The sequence below is a fragment of the Phaenicophaeus curvirostris genome, chromosome Z (assembly GCF_032191515.1).
Source record: "Phaenicophaeus curvirostris isolate KB17595 chromosome Z, BPBGC_Pcur_1.0, whole genome shotgun sequence".
NCBI lineage: Eukaryota > Metazoa > Chordata > Aves > Cuculiformes > Cuculidae > Phaenicophaeus > Phaenicophaeus curvirostris.
The window spans coordinates 62,048,326-62,072,505 of NC_091431.1; the positions used below are offsets into that span (position 1 = coordinate 62,048,326).

Below are 24,180 nucleotides of genomic sequence, written 5' to 3' on the forward strand. Positions count from 1 at the left end.
ATGTGCACAGTAAGAACAATTGTACTAAAACTTATTTGTGTCACAAGCTCAACCTGCCTCTTTAATGTGTACCTCAATCCATGGAAATTCCACTTTCACTATTAGAAAGTGCCTTCTAACAAATGTTGCCAACCTTTAAATATGTTAACTTCTTGCCTTTTTCACCATGGAAATGAAGAAAACAAATACATACCTGTGTGTATATATATATATATAGACACACACTCCCCCCTTACTTCTTTGCCAGAGACAATTGTATTGTATTTCCCTGAACAACCACCATTTATTCAATATTTCCAGGAATTCATGTTTTCTAGACCTCTAATCATTCTCACTCTTCTCCTTTGGGCTCTCTCCAGCTGGCACATATTAACCTTGCTGTAGCCTCCTCAGTATTAAGTGAAAGGATTATTTCACATAACTTTTGGGCTACATTATTGAATAAAATCATAAAAAGACGTGAATAAAAAGTTATGTTATACCATATAACTTTAATGTTGGCGTATCATAAATTGTAAGGAAAGAAAAAAATTCACCAACATAATCAGCAGTGTTGGGACTTTTTGTGCTTTGCTGTTTAAGTAATGGAGAAACTTAACACATTTCAACTGTACTGTTGTTGACAATGTACGCTGAAAAGTTGCTCCAAGCTAAGCCAAATTTGTCCAGAAATTTTTAAGTTCTTTGTTAGTAAGAAGAAAAACTGTCAAGGCTTGGTAATTTTGCTTTGATTTCTGTGTGACATATGAGAGGTCCTTCTATTAGTTTTCAATTCCCCTTCTCCTGTGCGCACCAAGGACAGAATTTCAGAATCCCAAACAGCTAAAGAAAGCTCTTTCAGTAGTTTTTGCAACTTTCAGTCTTGATATTAAGCATTAATAAATATTTGTCATTGCTCTGTATTTAAGACATTTTTTTCCAATGTGGTGAAAGTTGATTTATTTTTGAAAAGATTTTAAATCCTCCTATACAGTTGTGAAGTTAAAGAAAATCTCCAGAATAACAGAGCTTTCTTTTCAATTGTAATTGGTTTGAACTGAACTATGAATTTGCTTTTCCCTTCTGTTCTCCTCTTCCTGAGATTTTGTTGGACTTCCCTCAATACTGCTGGGGACAATGCTTTCTGAGTAGCTTTTAATCCACTCATGATGAATGAAAAAAAAATTCTAGGTTTAAAATCATGGCATCTAAACAGTGATTTCATTTTTTTGTGATAAATAACCTCTCTCAGCATGAACTCTCAAAGCAATGGTTATTATGGTTTGGTTCTGGCTTGTACACAGAGCATGAGTTCAGTGCAGCACACATGCACACCAGCTCACTCACCCCACCTCCTTATCACGGCTTCTGTGCCTCATGCACTGCATCTGTTTCTAAGGCTGCATCTGTTTGTTCAAAGCATAGCTTCTGTGCAGCTTCTCAAACTGCCATCTTTCTAGCAGGAGCTTGTTAGAAAACGAAATCCAGCCTTTTAGATCTTATGTTGCAAATGCGTGCAAGTAAATACAGAGACCTGTATACCTCTGAATCAATACCAAAATATCTTTACATCTCTCATCCCTTTGCCTTGAAACTCTGTCTGTGGGCAAGGAAAACTCTAGCAAGAGTGAATCAATGCTCATGTGAATTCTTCAGCTGGTCTTTTCAACCCAATTGTAGAACTAAATGATAACTTAGTTGTAAAGCAGGAGGGCTAATATACTGAATGAACTAAGGTTTTTGTGTCCTGTTCATGTCTTGGCAAAGCGTACTTCCATAGGCAGTACACTCTTCTAGACAGAGCCTCTACTCTGATAAGACACCAAATATATCTAAGAAGCAGGTTCAGCAAACACACTTTCTCTAGGGTGTGTGCAGTAATGATATTTTATACTAATATTTCATGTAAAGAGTGAGATGCCTTCTTCATCTGCTTGCTTTATAAATTCATTGTGGTCTGCTTTTTTTTCAGGCTCTAAAAATGAAGATTTGAAACAGGTAGCACCTTCCTCAGCATCACAGTTCCCATCTGTACCTCCACCACACTCTGCTACGCAGCTGCCACCTCCTCCACCAGCCTCTCACCCATCCCTGCAGTTCCCAGCAGCTCCCAGTTTGCCTCCCAGAAACATCAAGCCCAGCTCTGAAACAATGTAAGTAAACATAAACTCCAAGGTCTTTAGTTTCCCACCTTTTTCTGCCTATTGCTTTTCTCATGCAGCAGCAGCTTAAGGCTGCAGATATCCAGGTTTCTGGTGGAGTGAGGTCTCACAGCACTTTCGTTGTCCTGCCTTATCCCTGGCCTGTTTAGAATTAGTTTTTATTAGCTTGAACCCTCCAACTATTTGTCAGTTTCCCTAAAACGTCTTAGCTGTGACAATACTTTTTTTTCTGCCCTACTGGTAAGGAGAGGGGGGAGGCAACAGACACCCTGCTGGCATTTTTAATCTGGAAGCGTTCACAGGCTTCAAATATTGGTGGAAAATCACTTGTATCAATAACTGAGGCTTCCCCCTGATTTTTTTTTTTTTTTCTGTGGGAAGGAGACCCAGGAGGGCCAAGTCTATAAGTTGATACCCCAGGAAGCAGCCTCACCAGCCAGAGGTACTGAGCTCAGCGCTGGTCGTGAAACCACACCAGGAGCTGCCTCATGACCTGTTGTGATAACACGGAGAAACCTCTGCCACGTATGGAGTTTCTTTCTTTACTTTTCTCCGAAAGGCTGTGTACAAAGGGGAAGCTCCCAGTGGGAGTTAGAAGCGCCTCAATCTACCGTCAAAACTGTCCAGAGAGAAGCTGAACCCAAACGACGAGCTGCTCGCTGCCCAGCAGGGTCTGCAAACAGCAGCAGCGGGCGGGCAGGAGGAACACATCAGGCTTTAGAGCGGGGTGTGAGAGGGCACAGCCTGTGCTTTGGCAGGGCTGGAGCGACACCACCCCAGCCCTGCTGCTGCTGCTGCTGCTGCTGCTGCTGCTGCTGCTGCTGCTGCTGGTTCTGCTGCTGCTGCTGCTGCTGGTTCTGCTGCTGCTGCTGCTGCTGGTTCTGCTGCTGCTGCTGCTGCTGGTTCTGCTGCTGCCGCCTCCGCACCCCGGCTTTGCTGCCCCATCTAGTGGCCGGAGCGCCTCGCGGTCCCATCCCCGACACCCTCCTTGCCAAACATGCGAGGGAGACAACTGTGTCCACTTTGCCTTCAGGATCCCGCGAAATTTAGCTCCAGACTGTCCTTCTGCTCTCCCTTTCTGCGTGCTCTTTGTACTCTCCCCTCTGCTGAAAACTCTCCCCTCTGCTGCCCACTGACATGTTTTCTTTCACCGCCTCAGTGCTTTCTCCATCAAGTTGATTATCAAAGAACACTTTCTGCTTTCAAGTCCTTTATTTGATTACAACCTTTTGATGATGACTGTCAGCCCTAGTTTTCTTGCAACTATTACACGGCATTATAAAGTTAAAAGTCGTTGGTAATATTATTAGTTACATTCTCAATTTCCTGTTTCTCTTGGTTTGACAATGTTTTTTAATCTGACATCAGGACCCTTTACCTGGCCTAACCATACACTGCTGATTTTCTTGTCCCTTGTTTAGACTTTAAGCTCTATGAGTCCAAGAGCAACTCTTAGAGCTATACTTAATGTTGTGCAGAAGTCTAGCTTCCTGCTTCCACATTGTGTAAGAATCCTGCACAGGCAAAGAAGGTTAAAAAGACCCATAGAGGATTTCCATTCAGTCAGCCCATCTACCTATTATATTTTTCATTACACACTGATCTCCATGGTATCTGAGAGCCTTTGTCCTCTTTTCTCCTTTTATACTTTGGATCAAGGTCACCCCGTGTGAAAAATCAAGGCGCAGTCAGGAAGAACAATTAGGGAATCACACAGGTACTTAAGTAGCATAAAGCACTCAACAGACTATCCAGACGTTGTATGAAATAGCTGAAAAAAGGACTAGAACCATGGTGAATGAAAATGCAATAATAAAAACATCTTCATTGGTTTCACGTGTCCACTTTTTCAACTTTACAGAAGTCCAGAAAATGAAGAGAATTATGATGATGTTGAATTTGTTTCACGGGGTAAGATGTATACATTTTAATTAATGGCAGCTACATGAAGTTTTAAGCATATTGTATTTCTAAGCTAAGCAAAAGCATATTGTATTCATGCATGACTAGTGTAGCTAATTATGCTGATTCTGCAGTTTCATGGGTGAAGACATTGGCTCCTAACACTAGGTGTTCTATAATTAATATTACAGACTCTCAAGAACTGTGTTAAATATCTGTCCTTCTCCCCCTTTTTTTTGATCAGAAATATGCTGGGACTATAAATGACCAGATTTTCAAACCTGAATCAAAAGGAATGCTGCTCTTTCAGAACTGAAGCTGTGTGCTCTGGTGAAGCAGGCATTGTTTTATACGTGATGAAAAAAAACCCGTTGACTGTGCTTTTAACATTGCTTTGTGGTCTGCCTTCAATAAGAGGCAGTGAGTTGCTATGTTGTACCAGGAGCAGCCAATGAAGCAGATTGTGACACAAAGAATTTCAATCTGCCTCCTGATCTCTCCTCGAGAGCACTTGGTCTGTGCCAGGCACAGTATGCATTGTTTAGTGTGCTAGCCATCCCTGCTGTACAGCAGCGTAAGTTGCAGACCTGAACCTCAGCTCAAGCTCTTTTCTTACCTAACTACCTGCAGAGTAAGGAGGACACAGAAGATTGACAGAGTTTCTCCTCCTGCAGCCCGAGGTAGAGGCTGGCTCTGTAAAAGAGCCTTTGGCCTCTTTATTCAGTTTTTAGGCTGGTGCAAAGAAGTCCTTTGAGGTCTGCTTCAATTTGTTAGGTTTTCAACAATTACTTTCTTGTATATATAGGTATTTTTGTACAAACCCAAAAATAGCAAACGTAGGTTCATCGGTGTCACAAAAAATCTTTAAAACAAGTTAAACACTTCTAAAAATAAATAGTAAAATATGCTGGTTTGTAGTTATTGCTGTTTTATAGTGTAATACAAAAGGAAGCTAGAAAAATTCTGATTTTTGCATTCATACCCTCATTATGATGATTCTATGATTAGAAGCTAGAAGCCTGCATATATTTTTAGTTAATATCATTGATATTATCAGCAGTTTGAAAGTAGTGCTAGAGTGAATTGTTTTCTGCACAGTAAAAATAAATAACCTGTTTTTATTTTTTGTCACATAGGTCATGGAAACACAGAAGGCGTAAGTGTTCTCCTCCATGATAAACTTATCCTTTTTAGAAATAACTTACAATTTTAGTAAAATCCCTTCAATGCACTAGAAAATTATTTGCACAAAGAATCCAGTATATTGACAGTAAGTTGTAGAAGCACTGACTAATTGTGAAGGACAGAAATAAAACTAGGTAAGCAGAGCAAACTAGAACTAATTATCAAAGCTGGCTAGATGCCAAAAGTTGATTTTTTTTAAAAAAAAAGCTAAACCACTCCTTCTATTTTTACTGGCATTTCATTTCACTGAAATTTTCCAGAAATAAGGGCACTGTTCTATTCTAGTAATAAAGCTCTTGTTTCAGGTAAGGACAGGTTTGTATCATGTATTTAAGTACTTGGATGCATAAGGACTAAAAGAGTCTCTGGGACACTGCTCTGAGTCCCATTTAGAGCCTTAGCATTCCAGTTTAACTACTGCTAACCCTGGCACTTTCATAATGGCAGTGTAATCATCAACAAAGATAAAGGCTTCCCAGGACTAACATTGCAATTAAAACATCCACTTTGGATTAAGCAATGTGCTATTGTGATTGTAACAATCCAGGACTTTATAATTATGGTATAGTAAAAAAAAAAATAGTCAGAGAAAAGAATAGTGGGTTTGGATAATGTAGTAACTTGGTTTGCAGAGGTTAAATTACATTGTGTTTACATTCTGTTGTAAACTTTTTTATACATTTTGTAATAAGGTCCATTTTCTTCAGGTTTTTCCAAATGTATCTAGGCCATTGAAAACTGTATTTTTCTTATAGGGTCAAGAAAGTGATGGAGAGATGTATGAAGACATAAATGACATCAGGTAGCAATTTAAAAATCTATAACCTATCATATCTTTATTACTAAAACTTTGCTAACAAATATACATTTTTTTTCTGGCACAGAAATATGATTGCACTGCAGTACCTGCCAGGTGGTATTGTGTTCAATCATTTCACCTAGGGAAAGTCAAGTTGTTCACAGGTTCTTTCATACTTATATCTGCTATACCATGAGATGGAAAAACTCCTGCAATAAAACCATGTGGTTACTGTGATCTAGATAACAGAAGTCTGATATCTGATTTAAAGAACATGTCTGTATCACTGTTTGGAATTACAGCCTAGGATGAAAGATAAGCTCAGCCCCCAGGTACTATGCACCCAGACAGATCTTTTGTCATGGTTTTTCTTAGACAAATGTACTTAAAACTCCTGTGAGAGGCTGGATTTACATTTTGCATGGCCTGAGTCCCTTACAATAACTACAGAGACAGAATATGAGCTCTGGTCATTCCTCTGCCATTTAGCCCTTTACTTTGAAGAGTCTCCTGCCCTGCTAATGTCTAAATGTATGGGATTTGTTGTATGACAGCAGCTAAAGAAAAGCTCTAATTCCCTCAGAATAAGTAACAGTCTAATGGTCCCACACAAAAAATGTCTTGTTTCAGATATGAAATGACTATCAGGAAAAATTTATTGTTGAAAATAGTTTTAAAACTCTATAACAAACACAGGCAATCCTCATTTAGTCTAATTTTTAATGTTATTTGAGCATACTGGTTTAGCAAAGGTATGAAGAGAGGAAAAGGAGGCAGCCTCACTCAGTCAGTTCCATAGCATTTGTAAAGCATAGCTCTTCCAGCCAAATTGTTAGCAGTAAACGGCAGAGCAGTAGCTGTACTCCTAATTACATCCTAGGGCCCAGATCTCGGTACCATCCAGTACACAAGGCACAGCAAGCAATGTACCCTGGTGCGATAGGTACATTTATGATGCGTTGCAGAAGATTGACTGTCACTTGAGAAGACTGCTGTAATAGGTCGCAATTAGGTTTAAAGCAACAGTCCAGTGGTAGCTCAGGCTATAGCTCAGGCTGCATTAGCCATTGATAAATGGGTAAATATTTAACAGCTGCAGCCTCGCGCCTAGACTGCTACCAGTTTCCCAGCTTGCTTGCCAAAATTAGTTCAGAGATGTTTGGACATGCACATGTAGAATCAGTCTGTTACCTCCAGATAACCCTCACTGGCATGCTGTCCACTTGAGGACAGCCACTTTAAACTATATATGCAATGTAAGAGAAGGGACAGCTTACTTTATCTCTTGCAGTCATACTAGGGTTTAGAATTTGTAGCTTGGATTTAACTGAGAGAAATCTTTTTCCATCACATGCACTTTATTAACCTTGGGTAAGGAAGCTCTAGTGAGATTTTCTTCACTGCTGCATTCAGTCCTGACAATGCACTTTCAGATCATCAAGGGAAAAAGAGAAGAAGCGGGACAAGGAAGAAAAGAAAAGAATGGACCAAGAGAAGAAAGAACAAAAGGAAAAAGAAAAGAAAGAGCAAGAAATAAGAAAGAAATTCAAAGTAAGCTTTTTGCTTTGCTATCTTGTGAAAGGCATTTAAGAAGCATTATTTAGCTTTGTCAAGTTCAAAATACGTTTTTAATCTGGCTACAAAACTATTTGTCATGGTAGGTAGTTCAAGTGCCTGGATGAATTGCAAGTGTTTGTAGGATCATTTACAGAGTAGAATGGTAAGCCCAGAACATTATGTAGTAGACTTATTTATGTTAACAAACATTAACTCATATGAGTAATTCTGGAACTACATGGGACTGCGCACTGGAATTAAATAGATGTCTGTTTTGTGAACCTGTGAAAGGCTCCATAGGTTAGCCTACTGTCTGTATTTCTGTGATTTTTCCAGTCACTTCTTCAGTTGTTCTACTGCTCTGCAGTTGCCCTCTTTGCATTCCTGGTTATTAATTTAAACTGGGTAGCTGCAAAGAGGAGCGATGCCTTTCTGTTTATTTACCTAAACCATTTAAAATGTCAGTGAAAAGAATAATCATCAATGCAGTTATTTTCTCTTTCATCTGAATGTTCAGGAAATAACTCCACTTTGCCACATCTGTGATTTCCTTCATTGCTATTTCTCTGCAGTTAACAGGACCCATCCAAGTCCTTCATCAGGCACGAGCTTGTGTTGACCACAAGGGAGGGAAGAATGAGCTGACTATCAAACAGGGGGATGAGATTGAAATAATTCGCCTCACAGACAACCCTGAGGGAAAGTGGCTGGGCAGGATAAAAGGATGTTGTGAGTTCTGTTTTTTCACTGTGCTCCTGAAAGTTTTCACTGCATGATAACAAACATGAGCATTACACTAAGAAGGAGCCTTACCAAGGCTGAGTCACTGGCCACCAAAGTAAATAATTACCACAACCCTTCTGTCCTTAGCTGGCATGCAAAACTTCATTCACATTAGGAAGTTATTGTACAACATAATGTAATGTCTACAGACACTAGAATAAGTTAGAAACACTGTGTTGGATCTTCATGGACCTATCGAGAGGTAATTCCATATCAGCCTTCAAATAGCTTCGAAATCTGTCTCTGTAAAAGTAACAAGGGTAACATTTTTTTCATGTTGGATATTAAAAATTATATGGCTGTTACTAAAATGAGTTCTGATCATTTAAATAAAAGAAAAAGAAAATCAATGTGTTACCAGTTTGAGGGGAAGACTCTAAACAGGCTGGGTTTACTCAGAAGTAATGAAGTGGCGGATTTTCCATTTTCAAGATATTTATGAGTAATTTTTATCTTTGAGAAAATCCATTCATGCTCAATTTTGTACAGGCAGTACACCTTTCTAAAATGTCATTCAGCAGAGACATAGTTCCCAATATCATGTCAACTGCTCTGCTGCAAATTTCTTCTGAGCCATTCTACCCGGAGGTATAGCTAGATCATTTTAGTCAAGATCCAGGGACAAGAGGATAACAATGCCGCTGCAGTGTGTCTACCAATCTGAATCAAGATCAATGCAAATAAAGTGTATCTTCCTCTGAATGACTTGTCAGAACCTTTATACCATGGACTGCCATGATATATATATCAGGGTTAGCTGAGAAAGGGAGCTTGCTCCTTGATTCCTGGAGTCTGCATAGAAAATTATTCTGCCTTAGATCAGAAGCAAACAAAGGTGAGGCTAACTTGACACCAGCAGGGGAGGGTTTTGGGAGAGATCTGAGGCAGATCTGAGTTTTGTAGTTGTGTGCAACCTGAGGTTGCTTGTGATGAGATGTTTCATTGAAAGTTTACAAAGATCACACAATTCAGTCACTGATTCTGAATCTTTTATTAAACACACCCCTATATGACAAGCTCTAAAACTACCTCTGCCTAATTTCATGGTTTCATCCATTTAGATGGATACATTAAAACAACCATGGTGGAGATTGATTATGATTCTTTAAGAAGAAAGCAACAACCATCTGCCAGAACTCCCGTGAAGCACACAGAGACTGACCAAGAAGTTTATGATGATGTTGGAGAGCAGGACAGTAGTAGCAGGTATGTATAAGGAATCCATGAAAAGGAGCCAATGATTCACCCCAGTCAGCCTAGACAGGAGAAATTATTCAACAATTAAGCAGATTCTTGGTCACAAAAGAACAGCCATTTATATCAGAATGATCTACCTGAGTTATTCAAACTGAAGCACTTGCATTCAGAAGGAATCCAAAGTGTTAGAAGAGGACCTACAGCATTGCAATCAAAAAGAGAACTAAATGCAAAACAAGCAGGATTACAAATCACCTGCAGGAAGTGCAATTCTCTTCTCTCCCTCTCTTTTTTTTTGCTCTGTGTTTTGAAGTCACACACTGCCTTTTCTAACATGCAAGAAGAAAAGACTCTAAAAGCAGTGGGAACACACTGCATTGGGGACCTCATGATTACCCTTGCTGCTTTCAAATTATGAGGAATTTCAAAAATTCCTATTGAAGAGATGGGACTTCCAGAAGCATGACTAGGATGGCCAATCAGTAGAGAGTGTGGCAAATGTTTTTATCCCTGAAAGTAAGGCCTATAAAATCCCATGAGATGGGTATGAGCTATACTTTTTTGACTTCATCAGAAGCTTCTCCCTTATGGCACAGTCTCACATGTATCTGCACTGCAGTGCTACCTTGCAGGCACTCTACTTCAATCTGCCTTATTTTTCACATCAAATACATCAGCAGCTAGAGGAGTGCCATCTCCGGCAGTATATCAGACTTGCTGGCAGGGAAATACCCTAGTGATCTTGTGACAAAAGCCAAGGCTATCATGGGACTCAACATGATGGTGGCAGCTCTGTTACCCGACCTCGCGTAAAAGCCTGCTTCTGTCGTGTGATGCAGCAAACCAGTGCTCATTCTCCAATACATGTCCTGATGTGCAGATTCTCAGCTGCCAGAACACCCCCATGAGCTTCAGAAACAGCTCTTGGAAAGATCTGCCTCCAGGCTGGCATTCTTTAAGCAACTAATAGAGTTTTGCTTCTCATATTTTTTAGTATCGCTCAATATCAGCTTTCCTCCTTGCACACTGGTCTTATAGCACCATGACCTAGCCAGAAGAGTTACTTTTGCTGGTTTAGGGTTTAGGTAATCTGGGCATTAGGTACTTCATTGCGGAAGTGTCTTTGACCAATCTTATTCACTATGGCAAGCATTAGAATTAACCACCTCAATGCAAGGAATTTAGAAAATTTTTTGAATTCAAAAGCAAACAAGAATACTTACACTGTTGCATACTAAAATAATAGTGTAAGGAACTTGGAAGGATGAAAGAATAGCTCAGATTCATTAAATCCTTTAAGCTGTATTTTGACATTTTTATCTTCTCTAGCAATTAATAGCATTCTGCTCAGTTCATAAGCATGAATTGTTGGAAGGTTTGACATACATCAACATGTTTTGAAACCACTGTAAGAATGCTATACTAAAACAAAGCCTCTTTACCATATAGTATTATTTTATTTTCAGTGGTATTGTTAATATTACAAAATGAATAACTGATCAGGGTTGTTGTATTTCAGCATTTCTTGGCACAGAAGTTCAACAAATACCTGCTTTTGATGTCCAAGTTAAAGTAAGGCCCTGACCTAGCAATAATCTCAGCTACTGTGAACCTATCAGCTATTCTTCAATTAGTGTTGGAACACTAGGCTAATATGGAACCCTTGAAGTGTTAGAAACTTGCTAGTGGAGGTTTAAAGTATCACCCAATGAAAGCTAGTTGAACAATAAATTGATTTGTTTACCATTTCACCTCAAGAAAATCCCCTTATAAGGGCTGAATCTAAAGGGTGCAGATAGGTTTCAGTCAGATTACATTTTCAGTCCCATCAAGTCTGACTACATGATATCCTCTTGAGATCTCTTCCAACATGAATTTTTCTTTGATCTTAAGCCATAGTTTGTACTTTAGTTTGAAGATATCAACAGGGATATAAAATATATTCTGAATTACTGTGAATTATATTCTAAAGTACTTTTTTCTGATTTGTAATTAATTAGTTCCAAGGAAAAAAAGACAGAGTATTTTTTCCTACTTTACCTGAATCTACTAGAAGTTAATCTCTCCTCATCTAAGAGCTAGCTCACTTGCGAATTAGATGACACATTTTCTTTTGATTATTTGACTGTAATTGATGCGAGTGCAGTAAAAGTAGAGAGAAAAAAAAGAATTAGTACATTTAGTTCTTGCCCATATAGAACACACAAGCACGAGCCTAAGTTTCCAGTGCAGAACATGTAGTGCTCAACTAGCAATGTAGGTAAGTACCAAAGCCAAAGGGTTTAGAAATAATAACTACAAAAGTGATGGGTGTTCATGCTGTTTTCTTTTTCCAAAGGATGACTGGTTTTCTCTAAAACATCTCTCCTTTGCTTTTCCAGTCAGAGTGGTGGCCAAAGTGGAGCTGAAAGTAAGTTCTATATATACGTTTCTAGGGAGAGGTGTTTCTGTGTACTGTTTATCTTCAAATCCAGACCTCTGTAGCTTCCAAGTAATGCAGCAATTATACATAAGTATTCTAAATGTTAGCTATGACGCAACAAACAAGGAGGTGTAGTAGCCAAATTAACTTTCTTTGCACTCATGGGAACCTAGAAAGTTTTGTCTTCAGATACTGTGAGTCAGAATCATGCCAGAAGATAACAAACCTTTATTTTTTTTTTTTATGAAGGTAAATGATTCCCCAAACCAGCAGAGATCTAATTGGCAAAATATTAACATGACCAAGATGTTTAGTGCAGGAAAAATCCATTTCTGAAATAGCCAGTAATACTAGCAAATAAAGCTGCATTTTGCTGTCAGAGTTAAGGGGCACTTCAGCTTCAGTGATACTCAGGAGTACTGACTAGTATTAATGCCTAAGTTTCATACTGTCAAAAACACACATGCAAACCCAGTTTCCCCTTTGATAGCACATATATTTATGCAGTGCACTCTGTTGATCACAAAGCACAGTTCAAATACTCAGCTTAGAGTTTAGATACTAGTCATGTCAGAAGCATCCCCTGGCAGTGCTGAATGAAGCTGCTGCCAGCTAAGTACAGATATCAGCGATTACTCTGACCATTCACTAGTAAAGGGGGAGGTGCTCAAAGGTCAGAACTGAGACCAAAATCAGGAGCTTACATGACGCTTGCCTCTTGCTGCAGTGGATAAACACAAGGTGTCACTTGCTCTGAGTGTTGGTCTGACATCTTCAATCACCGTTAGTCACACACAAAAATTGAAAGTCATCAGTCGTCATAAAAAAAGAGTCATCCATTTATAATTTTATTGGATACAATGTAAATGCATTTGTTTTCATTATTCACGCTCTTGTGATTGGTAGTACCACATTTAAATGCTGTGGATGGCATTCCCAACTGGGATAAGTCTAAATCAATGTTTTAATAAATGGGCTGCATTGATGTACAGAAAGATTCTGGGATATTGCAGAAGGATATTGCACAAACTGCACACACATATTTAGAATATTAGAAATAAATACCCTCTTAAGCAGCAGTCAACATAAAATATATTAATTCACTGTTTGATCTGTTCAAGATATGTTCCCACCTCCTCCTTCTGATCAAGACATTTATGATGGGGTTGATGATGAAGATTCTGTAACTAGGTGAGGTTTTATATCATTTAAGTAATCTTCTTTAACAGACTATTTTAATTTCAGATTTTAGGGGGGGTTTTATTTAGGCATAATAACTAGCAAGTATTAGGATAATCAGCAAGTGAGTATACATCTGGATGGATTAATGAAGCTAAAAAACGGAGTTCTTAGGTCTTTTGGAAAAGTTTTGTTCTGCACTTAGTTTTGGTATGCCAGCAAACGAAGCTGCAGTCATGAAAATCCCCAAATCCCCAACTAGATTGAACAGCTCTGAAATGAAAATAACAAACTACGATGTGAGCTTGCTGAGCAGCAACGTGAAAACAGTAAGCCACTAGATTAATATCTATACCTACAAACATATCTCAGTATCTACACAAGACCTAACATACATATTCCTAATTCGGCATTTTAGTGTTTAGAATTTAGGCAAGTGTCCTCACCTTGTGATATGTATCTTGTTTTCATTAATGAGGATTATGTGCATCAGTGGAGATTTTAAACTGGACCTTTTAAAAAGAATGTTACATTTTGCACTGTGATAATTGCATGCATACTCCAAAGGTCTGTATCGCAGGATGAAGATAAGAATGGTATCTGGTCCTGGGGAATCTTGAAGAGGCTAAAGGTCAAAGATGACAAAAAGAAAAGTGTACGAGAAAAAACAACCAAAGTCAATGGGGCAGAAGATAATGGAGATTCATTGTAAGAGTCTGCCAGGAAATCACAGTGCACATTTACTAATTCTAATAAAGTATTGATTACATGCTACTAACATATTCTCACAGCAGCCTAATGAATCATGCATCAATTTGCAACTCAGGATGATACTTTTCTGCAAAAAAAACTTGACTTCCTTTCTTTTCTCCTTCATAATATATATAATTCTCTCTTAACAAGTTGTATTTGTTGCATAAATCTGGTAATTAAAATAAACCAGAAATTTTCTTGGTGAGGAGCACCAAAATGATCCATCATCTTTGTACCATTTCAGTGATGTAAGTTTGCTATATCCTCAGTTAAATTGTACTTTGTTCATCAGTACAATGTAGCTGAGATAAATTGGTAAATCTAGTCCCACTAATCCAAATTTTAGGAATAATATGCGAAACAGAAAAATATAAAGATTGTTTTCTAACATATTGCTTAGAGGTTTGATCAGCAACTGCCATTTTTACCACCATCTTCTTTCATTTGGTTCTGTACCGGTTTATTTTGATTTAGTGGTATAAAAATACACTTAGTCCAGGAGTGTCACTGGTGTGAGTGGAGTTTCAGAACACCTGGAGATTACTTGGAGTCCTTGAATTGCAAGGTTTTTAAATTATTTAAATGATGCAAAAGCCTATTAATGTGATATAAATACTAATGAACATTTTCTTTTCTAGCGTGTCTCCTTCAACAAAACAGTCTGGAAAAGGTAATTAATAGTCCATTGTTCGGTCTCTATATTGATTCCCGATCCTTTTTTCTGTATACATTACCCTGTATCATGCTAGTCACAAAAATACATCCAAGGAAGGAAACCAGATTTGCCATTGCTTATCCAGTTTCAGCAAGCAAATCTCAAATAATGTGACTGCTTTAACTGCACACAAGGAGATAAAAGGCACTGCAAGCTCTCTAGAAAAGTTTGATATATTTTTAAGAAGTCATGTAGTTTCTATGTGAGATTTCCTCTAGTTCATTTTATCTGACATTAAGTATGAATGCTAAATACTCTTGAAACATTTAATGCAAGACTTCAGAAGGAAAAAGAGGCTCTTGTTGTTATTTTTAGTACTTGCAACGTCTTTGTGAGATAAAATATACTCATAAATACCAGCTCAGCCACAGAATAAATAGCAAGTTCTTGCAATTCTCAAGACTGCTGCCTGAACTAAGTTCTAAACCTTTATCTCCTTGTGTGATTATTTATAACCACTGATATGATGAGTTGAACAACTGCTTCCACCTTACAAACATGCCGGCTATGATTCAAAGTATATTATTGGGATAAGAAGTCTTTTCACTGCTTCAGCATTGCAAGATGACCTAAAAACTAACATACATATGATTCATATCCACTTCTAAGCAACGCTGCATTGACCAGTGCTAAAGAAGTGTCTGAGGTTACCTTAACATCAAACCCCAAAAATATACTTTGATGCAACACAGTGGGAATTAGACTAATTAAAATAAAGATTAAATGCTACTGCAGCCAACATGTGCTAAAACTTGCTCCAGCTTAAGAAGATTAAAGTATCAGTGAATACCTATTGTTATTATTAATAAAGCGTCTTATTCTGAAAAGGTTGGCTGGTGTTTGTTTTGCACAGTACATTGTGCAAAACAGAGAACCCACAGTTACTACAGAGGATAAATGGTTACAGTACTTGCTGTAATTTCTTTTCAACTTAGCTACGCTACCCTAGATTGCAATGTATTCACTACGCAAGAATCACATAATATTTTTTCATGTTTCTCAAAACTATTGTTTCAGATTGTGAAGACAATGATGTCTATGACGATGTAGATTCTTCAGACTTCCCTCAACCACCTGAACTCAAGCAAGTGAAAATGGGAATTACTCCCCTGATTAGAAATCTGTAATATACTGCAAAACATTTTAAAGTATTTACTGAAGACAGATTGCTACTAATATATGTGTTTAGTTCTGTGGAAGTGCTTTGTAGCTCTGTGTTCTCCTAACCCTACTGTTGACAATTGCAGTTGAATGCTCCCTGCCTCCTCCTTTCAGATAGAAATAATGACTAGACTATAGAATAAATAAGCATATTTTGAATTTCAACAAATTCAGTGCCTGATGGACAGGAGGTAGAAATGAATGTATGGCCTAAAGGTACTTTGTTGTCGATTCCCTTCATGCAGTCTTCTTATCAAAATCTGGGAACTGTTGGCATAAGTACTTCATCCCAGCTGCAGTAATATTTTAAGAGAAAAAGAGATAGTATTCTGTTTCATAAGTATGAAGCACGTCTGGAGGTGTAAAGTTCAACTTGGAAATTTCTGTTCCTGATCTAAGCAGTTATGGCCATCTCTGGAGCACAGATGAGTTATGAACACAGATGCATCCATGAAGATGACTGAAACATGTCATATTCTGTTGTCTCTAAATCTACTCAGGTGGAGTTAGAAAATGCACTACAGTAATCTAGTCTGGAGGCATTAAAACAGAGAGACCTCTTTGAATTTTTCATCCAAAAGAAAATCCATACCCTCCTAAGCTAAATATAGATTAGTTCACACCCATGCATACATTCCTCATCAGTCAATCATAGAATCAGAGAATCACCAGGTTGGAAAAGACCTCTTGGATCATGGAGTCCAACCATTCCCATCAATCACTAAACCATGCCCCTCAGCACCTTGTTTACTCATCTTTTAAATACTTCTAGGGATGGTGACTCAACCACCTTCCTGGGCAGCCTGTTCCAGTGCCCAATGACCCGTTCTATGAATTTTTTTCCCCTGATATCCAGTCTGTGCAGCTTGAGGCCATACCCCCTTATCCTGTCCCCTGTCACTTGGGAGAAGAGGCCAGAACCCTCCTTTCTACAATCTCCTTTGAGGTAGTTGTAGAGAGCAATAAGGTCTCCCCTCAGCCTCCTCTTCTCCAGCTCCCTCTGCCACTCTTCATAAGACTTGTTCTCCAGCCCATTCACCAGCTTCATTGCTTTTCTCTGGACATGCTCCAGAGCTTCAACATCCTTCTTGTGGTGAGGGGCCCAGAACTGAACACAGGATTTGAGGTGTGGCCTCACCAGTGCCAAGTACAGAGGGAGAATAACCTCCCTGGACCTGCTGGTCACGCCGTTTCTGATACAAGCCAAGATACCATTGGCCTTCTTGGCCACCTGGGCACACTGCTGGCTCATGTTCAGTCGCTGTCAAACAACACCCCCAGGTCCTTCTCCTCCAGGCAGCTTTCCAGCTACTCTTCCCCTAGTCTGTAGCACTGCACAGGGTTGTTGTGCCCCAAGTGCAGGACCCAGCATTTGGCCCAGTTAATCTTCATGCATTGGACTCTGCCCAGCTGTCCAGGCTGTTCAGATCCCTTTGCAGAGCCTCCCAACCCTCTAGCAGACTGACACTACCTCCCAGCTTAGTGTTGTCCGCAAACTTGCTAAGCGTACACTCAATGCCTTCATCCAGGTCGTTGATGAAGATGTTGAACAGGACTGGACCCAGCACTGAGCCCTGGGGACACCACTTGTAACTGGCCTCGAGCTGGAGTTAACCTCATTTCCCACCACTCTCTGGGCCCGGCCACCCAACCAGTTTTCCACCCAGAGTTCACCTGTCAGGCCAGTGACTGACAGTTTCCTAAGCAGAAACAATCACCCCTAACTCCTACAGAGATGAGGAAGGCTCTAAAGGTAGAGTCAGCCTTAAAATTTCCAGGTAAAGCATCAGGAAGAGCAGTTAGGGCACGAAAACCTTCCATACTCATTGACAGATGTCAAAAGTATCAGGGATGTAGAAAAAAAATCCCAACAGGACTGGAAACGGTTCATCTGTGTTGCTAATTCTGGTTTTATCTGTAACCTCTTGTTTTAGTTCATTAAAATCAGCAAGACTTGGAAAATTCAAATCAGATGAAAAAGATGCACCAAAGCTTAAAAAGACAGAAAAAGAAGAGAAGGAGTTTAGAAAAAAGTTCAAAGTAAGTTTTGATCAAAGAAAGTTTTGTTCAGATAAAATATAAAGATTAAAATATCTGTATGGTGTCCTTTAATTTTTATTCTCTAATATTTAAGTAATCCATTATTTTGCCTTTGAAAGATATCTGAGTATTTGTAAGACCAAATGACAAGCATGGGCACATACTACATAGCACAAAAAAATTATTTGCCTAATTTTCTAAAATGTAGCAATAAATGAAAAATATATTTGTCAAAAAAAGGCTGGTTATAAGCTTTAAATTGATGGTTTGTAACTATAATATCTTTATTTTATTTTTGCAGTTTGAAGGTGAAATTAAAGTTCTTTACTCTACCACCACAGTCCAGGATTTGCCCCAGAGAAGATGGGGACCTAAAGACTTACAAATTAAACCAGGAGAGTTTCTTGAAATTATAGAAAGTACAGATGATACCAAGGTCCTGTGCAGGAACGAAGAAAGGAAATGTAAGTTTCATTAAAAGTCTGTCCTACAAATGAAATTGCCATAGAATGATTGAGTCAGAATGTGTAAAAAGACCTCTTCTCTGCTATATTAAAGTAGAGCCTAATACCTGTCTTTTTCCTTGGCTGGTAGTAGGCAGGAGGTAGGTTGTTGTCATTTTATTATTGCATTTTAAGAGTGGCTTGCCTTAAAAAAAAAATAAAACTCCAACAGACAAGAAATACCAAATGTGAGAAGAACAACTTAGTTATGTAAACCTTGCTTTGCTTCAACTAAGATTAACAGATGCTTTTATTGCTTCTGTCTCTATTTGCCAAAAAGACTACAGCTGTACTCCACAGAATCTAGTAAAAGTATAGTAAAGTTCTTGCTGCACTTCTCGGAAGCACTTGACCATTGACTCTAGACAAGGGAAAATCAATGACAATATTCTTACTTTAGACTGAGAGGGATGGAGTACAATCTTTTCAACAGGCTGGGGCCAGGGGGAAATGCTTAGGAGCTTCCACCACCAGCCCTGAGCTGATCCAATGCATATATCTCTGTTGGCATGCCTGCTTGTTTAGGGAGCTGCATGCAGCCTTTCAGTATTTCTTTGAAACTCTTGGCCAAGGTCTGCATTGGCAGTAGTTTTTGCACTTTTGGAGAAGTCTAGACCTTCTACTGTTTGTTTCAATTTCTTAATGTGCTTCTGTAACAATATTTTTCAAACCTCCTAATAAAAAATCAGTTTGTGCAGGAACAGGCAACATTCAAAGTACCAGCCTTCTTCTACTCACCTTTACATTTTACTTCTGATCTCTGTAGAAGACAGTGCTGTGCCGTAAAATTCTGAAAGGGATACAGACACTTTACTTCTACTTTTTTCCCCTCTGTACTCAACTGTTGCAGTCTGGAGTATACCCTTCTTCCTGGCAGGTCTGCGGGGTGAGGAAAAATTTTTTGCATAGCAACACATATGTTTCTCAAAATATGAATTGAGGTAGTGTAGCTACTTCTGAAATAGCAACTTTCAACACTGTATTTTTTGAATCAAGCTAATAACAGAAGAAATTAGTTCATGCTGACTGGTTTCCTCACATAGTCTTCAAAGCCTTTCAAACAGTGACAGGAGCTACTGATTTGCTATGCATAAAAGAGCAAAACAAATAAAAATATCCTTCCTGACAACTTCTGAATAGACCTCTGCCAATTTTCACCATAATTACTTATGCTTGAATCCTACTTTAGTTAAACGCATGACATTTTGGTTTATTTGTTCTAGTTGATCTAGTTCCTTGTGTCCTGAAGCTATGATTTCACCTTTTGAAGGCCACATAGGCTGAAAATCAACCCTTATATATGTTTTTGTTACCTTCTTGCACATGAATTCTTCCATTTAATTATTATCTTCTGCCTGTTGGTCTGACCCACGTACCTTTTGAAACACACAAAAATCTTCAATTCACTTTTATATTTTGCTTAAACATTAGGATATAAATGGACTTCAGTGCCTGAAAACATACATTGTGTCCTCTCCAAGCTTCCTTTACACTGTCAGAGAGCAGCTGGCCTTATGTGTCACAGCTTTTGGTGGCACTGGGTAATCATGCAGAGTGTGTGCCACACTGCTGCCTTGTTCTCTAGAAAGGAAGACACAAACATAGGAATAAATTAGAAACTTTAGATGTGTAATTTTGGATTAATAAGTTTGAAAAGTGTGGGAGATCATCAGGGACTGTATCTCCCGCAAATTTAATGGCTAGGGACCATCAGAAGAACCAAGATTATGCTTTGCAGCAGCAGAACTGACACGTGTACAACTAGCCAGCAAGCAGATCCAAGAATTCAAGGAACTCCACAAGTCATGCAAATAAATTTATTCTAAACCCTATGAATTGTGTATGAATTACTAAAAAACTGTCATTGCATTTCTCCTATTGAACTGTGCTAATTTTATACCAACATACCAATGTTTGGCTACAAATACATAACTGTTGTTATGGCTTGTCTTTGCTTGTATGTGTTATACCATTTGAAAAGTATGTCAGCAGGTAAATTTTACCAACTGCAGCAATTAAGTTTTTCAAGGTATTACACATATTGAAGAAGATATGTGTATTTTTATCTGATTTCATTAGTAACACTGCAGAGTAATAGAATAATTTCCTAGTGAGTAGATTTTCTAAGGTATTTCCATTACCGATATGGACAGTTGTTATCAATATAATACATTTAAAATTCCATAAACTACTACAGTTTATGATAATTAATTGGTGTATACTACTTCAAAGACATTTTTGCCCCTAGAAGAAACTATGCGCATTTCTGTTATTATTATAAATATTATTGCGTGGTTATTATTATACCAAATTTTTGTGCTATAGTTTGTGAACTGTACTATATTTTGTGTTAATGCCTATTGTTTCACACCTCACTTACGCAACCAGCAAAGTAAAATATAAGATGAAAGCCTAATTTTGCAATGATGCAAGAGAAATGACATTTTATGAATATATAACATATCCGGCACAGCAGAAATCTAACTGGTCTTGGAGGTACTGTAGTATTCTGATTCCTTCACTAAGGCACCATATTTTGTTGAACAAGCAGATATTAATAATTAAAACAAAATTGGACAACAAAATTTTCTTTGTGTACTTACGCATTGTAAATTGTTATCATAAATTATGTCTTCTGTATGAAACACCTCAAAGAGAAAAAATGCATTTCACTAGTGCTAGCAACAGAATAAATAACATGAATATTTAAATTTAACTTAGATAAATATATATTTCATTTTTTTTTTCAGATGGCTATGTTCTGAGAAGTGATTTAGTTCAGAAGTAAGTCAAAGTGAACTTTTTGAAAAATTTGTTCTAACATTCAATTTTGTTCTAAATCATTTGTTAAGTAAAAGTTAAATATATGTCATTCTACTAGTACATCATTCTCATCCTGCAAGCTGAGTTATTTCTATGGAATTTAGATTTCTCAAGAATTAGTCATATGTGTCCATGCTGGAAATTTTCCAGGTCTCCATTCCTCATTGCTTAATCATAAACTCTGGTTTAAAGAATGAAAAATTACATAAATTAAACATTATTGGTACTTGACTCTACTATTGAACTCCACATTAGTGTGATTAAGTCTATTGATGCCATTTTTGAATGTTGAGTGAAAATGGACCAATTTTTCTTTAGGCTTATTTTTATTCCAGTCTTATTGGGACTGAGCAGATTTGGCTCACTGTTGCTCTGAATAATTGTGTGGAGTTCAGCATTCAATTTTTGTCCAAAACTGTCATCAGACAAAGCCTTTCCATTTCCTTCAACAGGCTTTACATTAGACCTTTAAAAATCAAATCAGACATCACTTTTAGACTTGATGCCTGCAATCATTTATAGACACATTTAACTTACATAAAAATAGCCTTATTGGCTTCGATGGGCCTGTCCACATATCGAAGTGATGTATTTTAAAAATTCCTGTTCATTGAGTACATATCATTTATAGTCATTACCTAAATTAATTATCTAAAAAACTGCTCTTCCAAAACTATTGAGGCATTGCCAAATACAAAAAAAAAAAAGAATTTCAGAGGCCTATCAGTTTTTTCCTTATTTTTTTCTGGTTTTCATTTACAAAAATCAGACAGTGTTTCATTTTTTATGGAAATTTTTCTATGATTTTGCTGGAATAGCTACTTAAAAACTTAGTTTAAAAAATCAAGATGTTAATAAAGCAAGCCTTTCATGTTAGAAAGAAAGGTATCCAGCCCTAACTTTCACTGAAAATCCTTTGCCCTAACCATCTTGCTTAATACTCCCTGTCACCACGAAGGGTGTACTTCCCTAGTTAGCAAACAAACTACTTGATAGCATGTCTGCACCATGCCAATATACTATTTTGTATCCACATGCAAATAGAAATATATATCTAATGTCTCAATTTTTAAAACATTATTTTTCTTTTCTTAACTTACAGTGATGGAGAGATTTACGATGATATTGGTGATGGTACGTTGAACGATTGAAACAATACAATAAGTATATTCAATTGCACCAAATAACTTTATCCCTGAATCAAAGTACTACACAATACTGATATTTTTCCTTTCTATTTCCATTTCAGATTGCATCTATGATAATGACTGATGCTTCGGACTTTCTTCCTTCAGACAAGAGGAATCACTAAAGCTGATTACAAGTTAATCAATTACACTCTTCTAAATATACAATTAACCTTTTTTAAGATTTTAGGGTTTTGTCATCCCTGGTTATGTATTATGTTCGTATACGTCATTTATCTCAGCAATTAAAATTTAGGAATATGAACTAAGTTAAAGTTATAATTTCCCACTTCCTTTCCATGTTTGTGACAGCACATGTAAAAACAGTTATTCAATTATCTATACCCAAAGAGGCCAGTTCAGGTCTGTGAAGAATACAGAGGACAACAAACCCTGGGAACAGGTTTTACTCTGTGTCTGGCCTATTAAAGACCAGAGACCACCACTCTGGGGAGGACTGTATCCTGAAAAGAAAAGCTTCCTTTAGTGATAATATCCTGTCGTGAAAACAGGAAATCAAAACTGGGCATCAGAGAAGGCAATGCATTGCTGACCGGCCATTCCAACTGCAATAGTGTTAGCTACACTGATATGTACAGCCATGTACCTTTCTTGCTGAGGTTTCTTTTTCTACATTGTACTAACGATAGAAAAATGTTTCCTAAAATTTTTTCACTATGTTATGGTACTTTTTGACTAATTTTAATAGTAAAATTGTAAAAATGTTATACTTGTCACATACAGCGCTCTGAAATATAAGCCATAGAAGAGTCTACTTTATAGTATAGTGTTGCTGAAAATATATTCAGAACATTTAGATTAAGATTTCATTTGTTTAATTGGTGTTGTCACTATAGTAATTTAGGTATTAAAATGGGCATCTAAACTTATGTTAAGCTAGTTAGAAATAACTTATAGATTAAATATATAAGTATAGCTATTGATAATATATTTTTCTTTAAGTACGATATTTTGCATGAGACTTGGCTAAACAAGAGTATAGAAATTAAACATTTGCATGTTTATCCATTGTAGAAATAACACTTACTTCTAAAAATCATGATGTTGCTGTTATCTGAATGAGCAAGCAGCAAATCAAAGTAAAACAAACGGATGAATCGGAATAATAAATATAATTTTGCTCTTATATATCAGAATTCACCGGAAACCTGAAAAACGTTTGTGGTGAACTCCCAGAAAAGAAGGTGGAACACGTATTTGTAATGTGTGATGCTTTTGCTGTAGTGCAAGATAATCAGAAACCTGTAACAACCAATGTGGCTGGATCAATGCAAGCAACTCTTGTTTAAAATTGTCTCCTACAGTCCTCAAGGGAAGTAAGGTACTCTGAGTGAAACAGTGCAATAAGCAAGTTTCTAAGCAAGCTTAGCTTATAAAGGTAAAAAAAAAATTGGCTCTGTCAAAGTCAGTAGATTTTGGTCTTCCATTTTCGGTGGAGCTGAGATTTCATCTTACATAAGTGCCTTTTATTGATGATTCAAAACAGTAAATCTCTAAGGAGGTACAATGCTATGGGGATATCAAACATACAATTAACTGTGGACATAATAGCCTATAAGCTATTTTATATTATATTTAAAATTACTGATAATACACTGAAAATCTATATGCAAACTTGAGTTTCCTATTCTATATTCAACCAGCATCTGGGCCTACAAATACCAATCTCATGTGTAAACATAAGCACCAGCACCCAAATTTGAAACACAATCTTGAATATTAAGTACAATGAGTGTGTTTGACCGCTTGTCTGTGTCACTGCTGGTGGTTTATTTGTTTTTAGGAGCACTCAAGAGGGTATCTGCATCAAAA

The 24,180-nt window shown here is 37.6% G+C and overlaps 1 protein-coding gene across 2 annotated transcripts in view; it reads left to right on the top strand.

The window, feature by feature from the left end:
• FYB1 (FYN binding protein 1) overlaps positions 1 to 23,517 on the top strand; it is a 62,489-nt gene extending 38,972 nt beyond the window's left edge. The window contains exons 3-19 of one of the 2 annotated variants that reach the window (XM_069880094.1): positions 1,952 to 2,132; positions 4,003 to 4,052; positions 5,180 to 5,199; positions 5,984 to 6,030; positions 7,461 to 7,578; positions 8,157 to 8,313; positions 9,429 to 9,573; positions 11,946 to 11,974; positions 13,108 to 13,177; positions 13,733 to 13,873; positions 14,557 to 14,588; positions 15,651 to 15,717; positions 17,729 to 17,834; positions 18,136 to 18,298; positions 21,088 to 21,121; positions 22,263 to 22,294; positions 22,410 to 23,517. In XM_069880094.1, the coding sequence (XP_069736195.1) occupies positions 1,952 to 2,132; positions 4,003 to 4,052; positions 5,180 to 5,199; positions 5,984 to 6,030; positions 7,461 to 7,578; positions 8,157 to 8,313; positions 9,429 to 9,573; positions 11,946 to 11,974; positions 13,108 to 13,177; positions 13,733 to 13,873; positions 14,557 to 14,588; positions 15,651 to 15,717; positions 17,729 to 17,834; positions 18,136 to 18,298; positions 21,088 to 21,121; positions 22,263 to 22,294; positions 22,410 to 22,432 (1,415 nt within the window). In that variant the 3' untranslated portion in view covers positions 22,433 to 23,517. The remainder of the gene's footprint in view (positions 1 to 1,951; positions 2,133 to 4,002; positions 4,053 to 5,179; positions 5,200 to 5,983; positions 6,031 to 7,460; positions 7,579 to 8,156; positions 8,314 to 9,428; positions 9,574 to 11,945; positions 11,975 to 13,107; positions 13,178 to 13,732; positions 13,874 to 14,556; positions 14,589 to 15,650; positions 15,718 to 17,728; positions 17,835 to 18,135; positions 18,299 to 21,087; positions 21,122 to 22,262; positions 22,295 to 22,409) is intronic. The other variant, XM_069880095.1, reaches the window with a different exon arrangement.
• Positions 23,518 to 24,180: the final 663 nt, after the last annotated feature.